The following is a 13,204-nucleotide window of genomic DNA, read 5'->3' on the forward strand; positions in this document are numbered from 1 at the left end:
AGCCTCTCGGGACTGAGATGGGTGAAAACAAACAACGATTTGCCTCTTAGCAAAAGCTCGAGCACCTGTAGCTGCCAGTTTAAGTGGGTGTTTGTGTCTCCAGCTGCTTCTTTTGTGGTTTTCTGTGATGAGCTCGCTGCCTCCCTGGATCGCAGAAACGGCCCGCCGGCTTGCGAAGCAGAGGAGCGTGCTGTGGTGGGACGTGCTGGGACGAGGTGGCCGGCGCTGGGAGCTGCGCGGCCTGCAGCCCAGCGAGCCGGCAGAGGCCTGCTGCCCCCTGGACCAAGGGCCGGGCTGCGGCTGCGCTGTGGCTTCTCTGCAGATCGTGCTTTCAGCTTCTGTTGGGTGTTCGCTTCATTACTTTTTTCTTCACCAAGCTTCTTTCAGACATTCATTCAAAATAGCTACGGCTGGGTTTCTTTTTTCCCCCGCGACTGCCTGCTCCCTCCTCGGGAGAGTATTTTCCTCTGTTACCGGCTGACCCTAGGTAATTAGAAGAGCTTTAACGGTGACTCCCGGGGTCTGGACGTCGCCATGGGCCACGCGCTGGGTGCAGGAAGTGGGGGACCAAAGCTGCGTGGTGCCCGGCACGCCGCGTCCCGTCGCAGAACAAGAGCATGACGCGCTCCGGGGCTGGGGCGAGGGCCGCAGCACCCGCGTGCGTCCTCCGCGTGGTGCGTGACGCCTGGGCCGGGGTGTGGCGGGCGCCGTTCGTTGCGTGAGGAGACCCGGCTGTCCCGCGTGCCTCTGGGAGTGGTTGCTCGGGCGTGCGCCCTCGCTGCCGGATGCCCGCGCTCTGTGGGGCACTGGAGGCCGGTCCAGCGAAACTGAACGTGAACCCCTTGCTCTCCGCGGACGGTGTGCGACCTTCAGTGGCTGCGGGGGGGGCTCGGTCCCGGAGGAGCTGCGGGGCGCGGTTCACCGGGCGGCGGGTCCAAGCGCGGGCCGCGGCCCTCAGGGCGCAGCCGGGCCCGCTCCCCCCGCTCTTCGGCCCGGCCCCCTGCGCCTGCGCGGCGCGACGTGGCGGCGGCGGGTTGGCCGGCGGAGGGGCCGCCCGGCGCGGCTGACAGGCGGGCAGAGGCCGACGTGTGCGAGCGGGAGCGGCCCCGCGCCCCGCACCCCGCCCGGCGGCCCGGGGATATGTCGGCGTGCGGCGGCCCCGACCCCGCGGAGGCCCCGCGGCTGCGGCCCCAGGCGGCGCGGATGGCGCGGCGGCCCGAGCTGCTGTGCGGCGCGGCCATCGTGCTGGGCTGCGCCTTCCTGGTCGCCCTCAAAGTCACCTGCAGGTAACGGCGGGGGGCCTGCCCGGGGAGGGGAGGCGGGGGCCCGGGGCAGAGCCGCCGGCGGGCTCCGAGGGCTCCGGGGCCGCCTCTCCTTGCGCCCGGCGGTCGGGCTCCGCGAGGGGCCGGCGGGGGTGCCGCGGCCTCCCCTCGGCTCCCGGGCGCGGCTCGCCTTGCGGCGGGAGGGCCGGGGGCCAGGCCCACGCGTGTCCGTGGCGGGGGGCCGTGGGCCCTCCTGCGGCCTGCCTGCGGGCCGGGCGGCCGCTCCGCGCCTCGGGTCGTGCTGCCTCGGCGGGAGAGCGCCGGGGTCTGGCAGCGGGAGCGGGCTCCGGGTTCTCCTTCCCAGGAGCGCCGGGCCGGCGGGGCAGGGTGCGGGTGAAGGGGGGGCTCTGCCAGCGGCGTGCCCGGCAGCCTGCGACCGCGGTGCGGACCAAGCGCAGGGCTGCTGCCGTGCTGCGGGGTCTGTGGTGAAGGATTCCTCGGCTTAGTCACCTCCCCGTGCTGCTTTCCACTGCTGAACAATTTTCTCTCGTTTTCTTTACGCTTCCAACGATTCTTCTGTTGCCTTCCTGCTGCCCCTGGTGTAAAACCTGCCGGTTCCTGTCGCCCGACTGCTGGCTGTACCGGAAGGCTCGCAGGGGAGCGCGCGGCTTCCCGCTGCCCTGCACTCTGCACGGGAGGGTCAATGGAAGGGTTTTGCCTTTTCAGAACGTGGCTAAATAGACAAACAAGTACCGGAGGAGTATTCCCTGCTCAGTCCCCGTCAGAAGCAGAGACAGTTGGAGGGTGCGAGCTCCGTGTGCAGTTGGAGGACAGTGAACTGCCCGTGTTAACTGTGACTGCAGTACATAGTTTCTGGGCACATGTCAACACGGTTTGCAAACAAGTCTCAGCACCAGAGCACAGTTACTACCACTGCACTTACGACACGTAACTTTCAAGACCAGTGGAGGAGAAGCACGGAAAGGGAAAGTTCCTGTACTACATGGCAATCTGTTAGTGGGGTTTGAGGTGTTGCAGGTGTGCAGTGGCTCAGGCAACGGCCACGTGAAGCCTGGCCTGATGTGTGTTGTTGTGGAAGGCCTGTGGTCTAGAACCTGAGTTGTTTCTGGCACCATGCAAATGTTTTTTAAGGCAGCCCCGGTCTAAGGACCCTGCAGTCAAAGGCACTTGCGTGTGCTTTCCTTTACTACCAGGTTGTTCTGGTGAAATCAGTTTTTAAGTGTTTATAGGCTCTGTGCAGCAGGTGAATAACACAATCAGTGTTTTAATAAACAGATAGTTTTAATAAGCAGTGTTTTAACAGACCCAAGGGCAGGACCCGGCACTCAGCCTTGTTGTACCGCATACAGCTGGCCTCGGCTCATCGCTCCAGCCTGTCCAGATCTTTGCTCTCCTTGAGCAGATCGACACTCCCGCCCAGCTTGGTGTCATCTGCAAACTAATGGAGGGAGCACTCGATCCCATCATCTAGACCGTTGATAAAGATATTAAAGAGAACTGGCCCCAGTACTGAGCCCTGGGGAACATCGCTCATTACCAGCCACCAACTGGATTTAACTCTATTCACCAGCACTCTTTGGACCCAGCCATCCAGCCAGTTTGTTACCCAGCGAGGAGTGCACCTGTCCAAGCCATGAGCAGCTGGTTTCTCCAGAAGGATGCTGTGGGAAGCAGTGTCAGAGGCTTTGCTGAAGTCTAGGTCGTTGATATCCACAGCCTTTCCCTCATCCACTAAGCCTCGTCGTAGAAAGAGATCAGGCTGGTTCAGCAGGACCTGCCTTTCATAAACCCGTGCTGGCTGGGCCTGGTTGTGCTGTGCGTGCTGTGTGATGGCACCCGAGATGATCTGCTCCACTCTGTTATGCATTTGGTATTGCAGAGGGAGATGCTACTGAGCAAATCGGCTTAAGAAGCTGGTAGCTGTTGATTCGTTGTGTTCTGTTTTTAAACAATTACTAGAGGTTTTTTCAGGTTTGAAGGTAGCCACGTGGTTCCTGGCTCACTCATGTCACAGGACTTCTGTTGAGTGTTTTTACACTTTCTTGCAGTTTGGAGCCAATTTCGTATCTCATTGAAAGGCTTATGCCTTTATGTTCTGTATCCACCTGTCTGCCCACTCACCATAGCTCCTGAACCAGCTGTCCAGTTTAGTTCGGGAGGGAAAGCAGAGGTTTGAAACGTGCAGGTTGTCCGTTGTCATCAGCCCGGTTAAAGAGAAGTTCCAGTTAATGGATCCGAAGTGGTCTGTGTTGGTGTGCGACAGACTCTTGGTGGCGGTGCCTGGCTTTGGGCGGCTGATGGGCATGTGCGCTGGCGTGTGAGCGAGGGCTGCGGCGTGCGGGCGCTGTGACCCGCTGGCGGGACCCCCGCGGAGAGGCTAGCGGGCTGGGTCGGCGCAGGAGCAGCGGGGAGCCGGAGGTGTCGGTCCTGGCCTGGGACCCTCGGCGTTAGGGAGGGGGGTGCTGGGCTGCTGGCCGGGGAGAGGGGACCAAACAAGGGCAGGGGCTCGTGGAAGGAAGCAGATTTTTGGCCATCTGTGTGAAAATACGGTTTTGTGAGTAGTGAAATTCAGGCATTGTAAACATGAGGGACTAGTTAATGTTTTTAAAATTCTGAATTTTTAAGCAAATATTTTCTCTTACATGTGAATTAAGAATTTCCATAACTTTAGAAAGTATGCTGGGAGTGATTCTTACCGTTGAGCTTTAGGCGTATGCAGAGTAACCTGGAAGGGAGAGAAGATCTGTGGCTTTGGTGGATCTGTACTGCAAAAACAAAGGTACTCCTCACAAACCAGACCGACGCTGAAGTTTGAGAAGGTGGCAGTGTTGTGAGGAGGTTGCTTAACATATGAATTGAACAGCTTTCGGGGCTCAATAGTTTTATCACAGTTACTGAAATTGTAGCCTGAGAAGGATCAAATACCAGGTAAACAGATTTTTGTATGAGCTTTTTATTGTGATGCAAGGTAAAGGAATGCACAGCCTTTCTGAAAACTTCCTGCCCCGTAAGGAACCATGGCAAAATTGAGCATTACGGTGGTGCTGTCCATTTTGTTATCTGACTTGCTCTAGTGTAAATAGAGCTCGTGGAAAATCTGGGAATGAAGAGAATGTAAAAAAGAGAATGTGGTCATTTGCTTGTGTTTAAGGCAGTTTAAACCATAACAAGTTCTGGATTGTTTGATTGCTGATTTGATAGCAAATGGTTTCCGGAGTATTTGGGTTACGTTCTGGGTGTTACTGGCCAAATTTATTTCTCTTAGGAAACTTAATCTGTCAGAAGCTCGTTAAATCGAGATTCTCTATTTGCTGGTATTGTCTTTACGTTGAAGAGCAAATGTGCCCTGACCAGTTTCCAGTCCCTGCTCTGATCAGCAAAATAAACTAACATGGATTTACATTTTTTTCCCTAATAGAGTATAAAAGAATAGGCGTGTAGAATACTTTAAAGCAAAGTGTAAGGCAGGGTAATTGTCTTTGTTTATATAAATATCACATCACAAAACTTTGTGACCAGTGTCTCTTCTCTTGTGAGGGTGTTGGTACCTAAAGTGCAAGTGTTAAAAGAGGATGAGGCCAGGGAAGAAATCCAAAGAAATCACTCTTCCTGGTAATTTTATGCTCTATAGTGAGCAGTAATAGAAATCCCCTTCCTGGTAATTGTACGCTCTGTAGCGACCAGCAATAGGAGCGTGAGCTCACATTCCCATCAGCATAGTCATGGTGTCACAGCGTGGCTTTCTGAAGCTTGTGGAGGGTGATCTGTAGATTTTTATGGTATTTCACGAAACTAACTCAGATAATGTAAATGGTAGTCATTTACATCAGTTTCTAAAGTTCTGTCATTGCATGACATTTGCGAAGATTCAAAATTCGGGCTTTGGGCACACTTTTTTAACTGCTGCAGTACGGTCTCCATAACCACTCTTCATTTCCTTCCTGCAGCCGAGCAAAAGATGTAACAATGCCAGCGAAGCTCCCAGGGAATTTTTTCTCCGCAAGATCTCCAGTCATTGATCTTTTTCGGGGACAGTTAGACTATGCAGATCACCTTCGTCAGGACTCGGATGTCGTGCTGTATTTCTTCTACGCGCCGTGGTGTGGCCAGTCCATTGCAGCAAGAGAAGAAATAGAACATGTGGCCACCAGACTGTCGGATCAGGTAACTCCGGAGGAGCTACGGATCTTAAACATGGCCTGATGGCTTGGTAATGTCCAAGCCGATGCTGATTTCTGTCATCTGGTGGGAACCGGTAGGACTGGAGTGCTTACCTTTTAGGGTAACCCAGCCAGTTGTCTTAGTTTTAATTTGACATACAGAGTGTTAGAATAAATGGAGAAAACCTGTGATTCCTGCTCAGCTGTCGGTTATTTCTGTTCCTGAATGAGTAACTCTATGAGTTTTCTCCTTGTAAATTGTTCCCAGCTTTATTCACGTGCTTTCAAACTGAAGTTACGTGGAGCTTGCTTCCCGCTCCAGGATGCTTGGAGACACTGGTAAAGGTGTAAGATTGGAGCTAGAGCACTGCGTCCTGGCAGCTGGTTAGCTGTGAACACTTCACAGGTACGGCTGTCCTAAACCTCTGCTCGCTGAGCTCCGCTCCACAGGAAAAGTAATATGGATCATGGCTAAGTTAGTAAATTTGAAGGATTTAGATTAAGAAGGTTAAAAACTAGAAAAAGAGTGACCAAAAGGATTGATGTTGCAAAATGACAAAAAAAATTATAAATAATAGTATTTAAAAGAAAAAGTCTTGTGTGATGGAATTAAGCAGAGCAGAAATGGAATAGTGAGTTGAAGAGACACTGAAAATAGCAGATGGAATGGGTTGGAAAAAATACCTTAGATAAAGAAGGTTACGGCAATGTACTTTATTAGCTGTGAATCTTTACCTGCTTTTCAGGTGCTGTTTGTGGCTGTAAATTGCTGGTGGAACCAGGGGAAATGCAGGAAGCAGAAGCACTTCTTTTATTTTCCTGTGATACACTTATACCATCGGAGGTAAGATTTCATACATACGGTTTTTATTGTTGTTTTGGGAAGCAGAGATATCGTATAAAACGTTACATTTGCAAGATGTCATATTTCTGGGTATGGTAAATAGCTGTAGAGGAGGAGATTCTGGGTGAAGCTCACCTTGTATCCTACTCAGGTGTCATGAAGGGCTGAAGTGTCAGTTAAATGACATGCCGCGCAATTCTTCATCCTTTGGGAAATTTTCTTTTGCCTGTGCGTCTCCTGGGAGTTCTGCCTCCAATGAAAAGTAAAGAATTCAGATTTATGTATTAATTTCAGTTGTCTGCTTGCTCCGTAGATGGATTATATCAACTGGTCCCAATTTGTGACAGCAGTAAAGTATGCTATTGAAGTTAGTGGAATTTAAGTGCATATTTGAGTGGTAGTGTGTACTGAAGACTTTCTTCTAAATTTGAACTTTACACTCACTTTGTTATGCTCCAGATGTTGAGATACTGCATAAAATTTTATATAATCTTGCTTTTATTTTTTAGTATTTGTATGTTTTGTTCCCCTCCCCCCTCTCCCCCGCCCCGTGTGTGGAGCAGAAGGTAAGGAAACCCTTTCTGATGCTAGGTCCAAGGTACAGTAGAGCTGAATGCGGTGTAATTTATCACTTGCATTTTACTTGCGTACCCTAGTCTTGAACTGCAGCCCTCTTCCATTACAGAGGCTGATTTTGTGTGTTTAGGGGATTTATGTGTTGGGAGGAACAGTCCTGATCTTTGTCAGCTGAACTTGAGGGCACAGATGGCACTGGCATAATTCAAACTGTGATAAAAAAACCCAGCAATCCCACTTGGATGTACATTGACTTAAGCTTATTGGATCTTGAAATTACGACACGTTAGATGAATACACCTGGGTATTGCCAGTAACCTTGAACAGAGTGGCAACAAGAGGAGATGTAAATTCGTATTGATACTTCATAAAAACCCCGAAGGGCAATGCGCCCCTCGTGCCTGAGATACGGAACCTCAGACGTTGTGTGCTGGGCATGTCACATGTTGAAGCAGTGCACGTTGCTGTGAAGACAAAAGTTCGCAATAAAGCAGGGTAGGACGTAGAATAATCTGGTGGGCTGTAGAAGACCACTTCAAAGCATCTAGATATAGGTATTTTGATATTTTCCAAAGTATCTGTATGTATGAACTATATTAAAAAACGCATCACATTAAATTCTTTGGTGGGAATGGATTGATTCCTCATCCTTTTCGTGTTTGATTTCATTTTGGACTGTGATGCTTTGTCAAACGTAATGATAATCAATCAGATGCAGGATTTCAGGGGGGTGAAGGAGAAACTCTGGAAATCGTAGGCACAAGGCCCGGTCCACCACCTTCCGTTTTAGCACTGCCGAGAGTGGTGTGAGCTGTTTTATCCGATGGCTGGGGACAAGCTGTAGGCTCTCTCTTCGTCAGCAGTGTGACTGGAATCGTCCCTGCTGTACAGAGCGCTGCTTGTGACAGTCTGTGTAAAAATGCTGCACCTTTTCGGATTGATCCTTTGTGAACTAACTTCCTAAAGATTTTAAAAAATCAATGGAAAATAGCGGCACTTTTTTTTGTTGAGTCGCATGTATTTGCTTCGGACAAAGCAGAAAGACACGTATGGGATCGTGTAATTTGCACATGCATTTTACCAACTTCTTTAATGGGACTCAGAGGAGGCCTCCATCCCTTCGTCCCCACCAACACGCTGCCCCTGCCCATGGACACGGCGCCGGAGTCGCGGCAGCTTCTGTGCTGTGCTTTGAGATGGGTGACACAGCTCCTCAATGAGCTCCAGAAGCCACTGTTCATTAGCGCAGAGGGCGATTCCCTAGAGGCTGAGCATGCTGTCGATGTAACTCCTATCTCTGCCACCCCCAGGAGGGACTCTCTCTATTGTTAATTTAAGTCTTAATGTTTTATTATTTTTTTTGGTACTAGTTTTGGACCAATTGAATACAAAGGCCCTATGAGTGCTGTTTATATTGAAAAGTTTGTTCGCCGGGTGATGACACCACTACTCTACATCTCGTCTCGATCAAAATTACTAGATTTCCTCTCAAATTATGAGGTACTTGTCTCTCTTCTCTAGCTTTACCACTGTGGTTCAGAAAGAGTTTTAACTTGTTTCACGATTAAATTTGATCTGCTCCAAAGTGTTAGTTAATTTCCAGGATCCTGAAATCAGCACCCTGTAAATTTGTTAAGATCACAAAAATAGGAAATGACAAATTCATAATGCTGGTTCCCTGTATAGTGACTATTACCATTTAGTAATGTTCCTAATTTGCAGTACTTTAGTACGTAGAGACAACAATCAAAAGTTGTTACCTTGCCCAAAAGTTACGTGTGAAGAAGAAAGAAGGGAGAAATCTTTTCAAAAAAATCTTGCGGTCTGAGTTGGGAAAGCATTTGAGAAATATATAATCATTGCTTGGATTTTTAAAGGGGTGTTAAACCTTCCTAAGAAGATAAGTCTGTTAAGTAAAAACAAATGGGAAATCGGTGAAAATAACGGCTCCTAACCACTTGGTATGCTGTAACTTCAGGAGCTGAATCCACTGGTACATTGTGTCTTCTTAATTTTCAGTCTGTTGTGTTCAGAGGTTGGTAGCAATAGTACTGATTTATAACGTCCGACTAGGCAAAATGTGCTTACAACAGAACCATTCGTAATCCCTTTGCAGCTGTTCGTTCCTGTAGTGCACAGTGCAGGAATACCATAATCTCACTACGTGCCGAGCTGTTAGAGCAGAGCGGAAGACCTGACCAACATGTGGATACTGTCGTAGCGGCCAGAACACGCGGCGAGGGGCCTTGCGGTGTTGGAGAGCGGGGTGGCGTTCCCGTGGGATGGGTGCATGTTCTGGTGGTGGTCTTGCTGCGGGGAGGAGCACGCGCTGGGCTGTTGGGAAGGAGGTGCCGCGGCGTGGGGGGACGCGTGGTGGTAGTTGCTGTGGGTCGGGATGTGCTGTTCTTGCTCCAGTTTATCCCTGTTTTGGTTTTGGCTGCCGCCGGCAACAAAAGCGCCACGCGGCCGCCCTTCCCCCCGCCGGCGTGCGGAGGAGAATGGAAAGAAAGAGGCAGAAACTGGTGGGTCGGGATAAGGGCAGTTTAACAGAACAGCAAACAGAGGGAACAGGAACAACAACGATACAGATAAGGAGAAAACACGACAGAAACAGACCCGCTCTCTCTCGGACCGCACCGGCGCCGCACGCTCCCGAGCCGCGAGTGAGTTCCCGCCACGCCACCCACCCCACCGGAACCCCACGTGACGTCACATGGTATGGAATACCCGGCTCTGTTTGGCCAGGTGGGGTCAGCCCCCACCCCCTGGCTGCGCCCCTTCCTGGAGTCCGGTGAAAATTAACCCTGTCCTGGCCAAACCCAGGACATTATCCACCCCTTATTCCATACCATCTACGTCATGCCCAGGTCCCCCATTGTCCAGTTGATCACCACCACTTTTCCTGTCTCCAGATATCATTCCCTTAGTCTATGGATCATCACTCTGAAGTGTCCGTTGAGTTCATTTAATCCATGACTTCAGGCTCCATCTGTCGTTATGGTCTTCCGTGGCAGGAGAGGTGATGTGTGGTGATGGGCGGTCACTTGCTGCATCCGGAGCTCACGGCTGATGTATCTGGTGCGGCCCGTGCCCACAGTCTGCAGGAGATGTTGATCCTGATGAAGTTGTTGGATGCCAGTTTTTGAAAACCAGGTCCAGTTCCATCATCGCTGTGCTCTGCTAGGGTTCATCAAAAAAGTCCATCCTTCTTTAATCTGGATGATTCTTACTATGCTACTACTGGTACTAAATATAACAATTGTAACAGTGATAACAGACAGTGACAGGGTTATTTAACAATTAACTTTATACAATTTATTTATGGACTATTCTCGCCCAAAATCAAATCCCCATGAGGTACACATCGGACTTCCCCATCCTTCCGCGTTACCCACCAGGTACACCCAGGTCCTTGAGCAAAAGCAATCCCGCGGACGGGCTTGCCTTTGCCCAAGGCAGGACTGACCCAAACCATCTTCCCTAACATGTTCCGCATGTGCACTACAGGGACTTTATCCCATTCTACGGGGCGCTGAGTTTTTGACTGGGCAGGACCAGCCCGGTTGGTGGATCCCCTGGTGTTAACCAGCCAGGTGGCCTTTGCTAAATGAGTATCCCAGTTTTTGAAAGTCCCACCCCCCATTGCCCTCAAAGTGGTTTTTAGCAGCCCATTGTAACGTTCGATCTTTCCCGAGGCTGGTGCATGGTAGGGGATGTGATACACCCACTCGATACCGTGTTCTTTGGCCCAGGTGTCTATGAGGCTGTTGCGAAAATGAGTCCCGTTGTCCGACTCAATTCTTTCAGGAGTGCCATGTCGCCACAGGACTTGTTTTTCCAGGCCCAGGATGGTATTCCGGGCGGTGGCATGGGGCACAGGGTAGGTTTCCAGCCATCCGGTGGTGGCCTCCACCATTGTGAGCACATAGCGCTTGCCTTGGCGGGTTTGTGGCAGTGTGATGTAGTCAATCTGCCAAGCCTCCCCATATTTATATTTTAGCCATCGTCCTCCAGACCACTGAGGCTTTACCCGCTTGGCTTGCTTGATTGCAGCGCATGTCTCACATTCATGGATAACCTGTGCAATAGTGTCCATGGTCAAGTCCACCCCTCGGTCACGAGCCCATCGGTATGTTGCGTCTCTTCCTTGGTGGCCCGAGGTGTCATGGGCCCACCGAGCTATAAAGAGTTCACCCTTATGTTGCCAGTCCAGATCCACCTGAGCCACTTCAATCTTAGCAGCCTGATCTACCTGGTGGTTGTTTTGATGTTCTTCAGTGGCCCGGCTCTTAGGGACGTGGGCGTCCACGTGACGGACTTTTACAACCAACTGCTCCAGCCGGGCAGCGATATCTTGCCACAATGGGGCAGCCCAGATAGGTTTGCCTCTGCGCTGCCAGTTGTTCTTCTTCCATTGCTGCAGTCACCCCCACAAGGCATTGGCCACCATCCAAGAGTCGGTGTAATGATAGAGCACTGGCCACTTCTCTCGACTGGCAATGTCTAAAGCCAGCTGGATGGCTTTCACCTCGGCAAACTGACTGGACTCACCTTCTCCCTCGGCCGTTTCCGCGACTTGTCGTGTAGGGCTCCATACAGCAGCCTTCCACCTCCGCTGCTTCCCCACAATGCGACAGGACCCATCCGTGAACAGGGCATACTGTTTCTCATCTTCTGGCAGCTGGTTATACAGTGGGGCCTCTTCAGCACGTGTCACCTCCTCCTCTGGCGATGCTCCAAAATCTTTGCCTTCTGGCCAGTCCATGATGACCTCCAGAATTCCTGGGCGACTGGGGTTTCCCATTCGGGCGTGCTGGGTGATCAGCGCGACCCACTTAGTCCACATAGCATCGGTGGCATGATGCGTAGAGGGGACCCTCTCTTTGAACATCCAGCCCAGGACCGGCAATCGTGGTGCTAGGAGGAGCTGTGCTTCAGTGCCCACCACTTCTGAAGCAGCTCGAACGCCTTCGTATGCTGCCAGAATCTCTTTTTCAGTGGGAGTATAGCGGGCCTCGGATCCTTTGTATCCCCGGCTCCAAAACCCCAGGGGTCGACCTCGAGTCTCCCCTGGTGCTTTCTGCCAGAGACTCCAGGTTGGGCCATTCTCCCCGGCTGCGGTGTAGAGCACGTTTTTAACATCTTGCCCTGACTGGACTGGACCAAGGGCTACGGCATGAACTATCTCCCGTTTAATTTGTTCAAATGCCTGTCGTTGCTCAGGGCCCCATTCAAAATCATTCTTCTTCTGGGTCACATGGTACAGAGGACTCACAATTTGGCTGTAATTTGGGATGTGCATCCTCCAAAAACCCACAACACCCAGGAAGGTCTGTGCTTCCTTTTTGCTGGTTGGTGGGGACATAGCTGCTATTTTGTTGATGACATCCATTGGGATTTGACGGCGCCCATCCTGCCATTTTATTCCCAAAAACTGGACTCTTGCGCAGGTCCCTTGACTTTACTTCGCTTAATGGCGAAACCGGCTTTCAGAAGGATCTGAACTTTTCTCCCCTTTCTCAAAAACTTCCTCCGCTGTGTCACCCCATGCAATGATGTCATCGATGTACTGCAGATGTTCTGGGGCTTCACCCTTTTCCAGTGCAGCCTGGATTAGTCCATGGCAAATGGTGGGACTGTGTTTCCACCCCTGGGGCAGTCGATTCCAGGTGTACTGGATGCCCCTCCAGGTGAAAGCAAACTGTGGCCTGCACTCTGCTGCCAAAGGGATGGAGAAGAATGCATTAGCGATGTCAATTGTAGCGTACCACTTGGCTGCCTTTGACTCCAGCTGATATTGAAGTTCTAGCATGTCTGGCACGGCAGCACTCAGCGGTGGTGTGGACTTCATTCAGGCCACGGTAGTCTATTGTCAGTCTCCACTCTCCAGTAGATTTTCTCACTGGCCATATGGGACTATTAAAGTGTGAGCGAGTTTTGGTGATCACTCCTTGACTCTCCAGCTGGCGGATCAGCTGATGAATGGGGAGAAGGGAGTCTCGGTTGGTACGATACTGTCGCCAGTGCACCGTTGTGGTCGCGATGGGTACCTGTTGTTCTTCAACCCTCAGCAACCCCACAACAGAAGGATCCTCCGAGAGACCGGGCAAAATGGACAGCTGTTTAATTTCTTCCGTCTCCACAGCAGCTATGCCAAAAGCCCACCGATACCCCCTTGGGTCCTTGAAATAGCCTCTCCTAAGATAGTCTATCCCAAGGACGCACGGAGCCTCGGGGCCAGTTACAATGGGGTGCTTCTGCCAGTCCTGCCCAGTGAGGCTCACTTCAGCCTCCAGTACACTCAGCTCTTGGGACCCCCCTGTCACTCCAGAAATGCAAAT

At 51.4% G+C, this 13,204-nt stretch overlaps 1 protein-coding gene across 2 annotated transcripts in view; it reads left to right on the plus strand.

Moving 5' to 3' along the window:
• The first annotated feature begins 1,140 nt into the window (after positions 1–1,140).
• The window catches only part of TXNDC11 (thioredoxin domain containing 11), a 39,983-nt gene continuing 27,919 nt past the window's right edge, over positions 1,141–13,204 (plus strand). The window contains exons 1-4 of one of the 2 annotated variants that reach the window (XM_075437001.1): positions 1,141–1,286; positions 5,231–5,447; positions 6,190–6,287; positions 8,234–8,363. In XM_075437001.1, the coding sequence (XP_075293116.1) occupies positions 1,141–1,286; positions 5,231–5,447; positions 6,190–6,287; positions 8,234–8,363 (591 nt within the window). Of the gene's footprint in view, positions 1,287–5,230; positions 5,448–6,189; positions 6,288–8,233; positions 8,364–13,204 lie in introns of those variants that run through there. The other variant, XM_075437002.1, reaches the window with a different exon arrangement.

Source organism: Opisthocomus hoazin, chromosome 15, assembly GCF_030867145.1.
Source record: "Opisthocomus hoazin isolate bOpiHoa1 chromosome 15, bOpiHoa1.hap1, whole genome shotgun sequence".
NCBI classification, from domain to species: Eukaryota; Metazoa; Chordata; class Aves; order Opisthocomiformes; family Opisthocomidae; genus Opisthocomus; species Opisthocomus hoazin.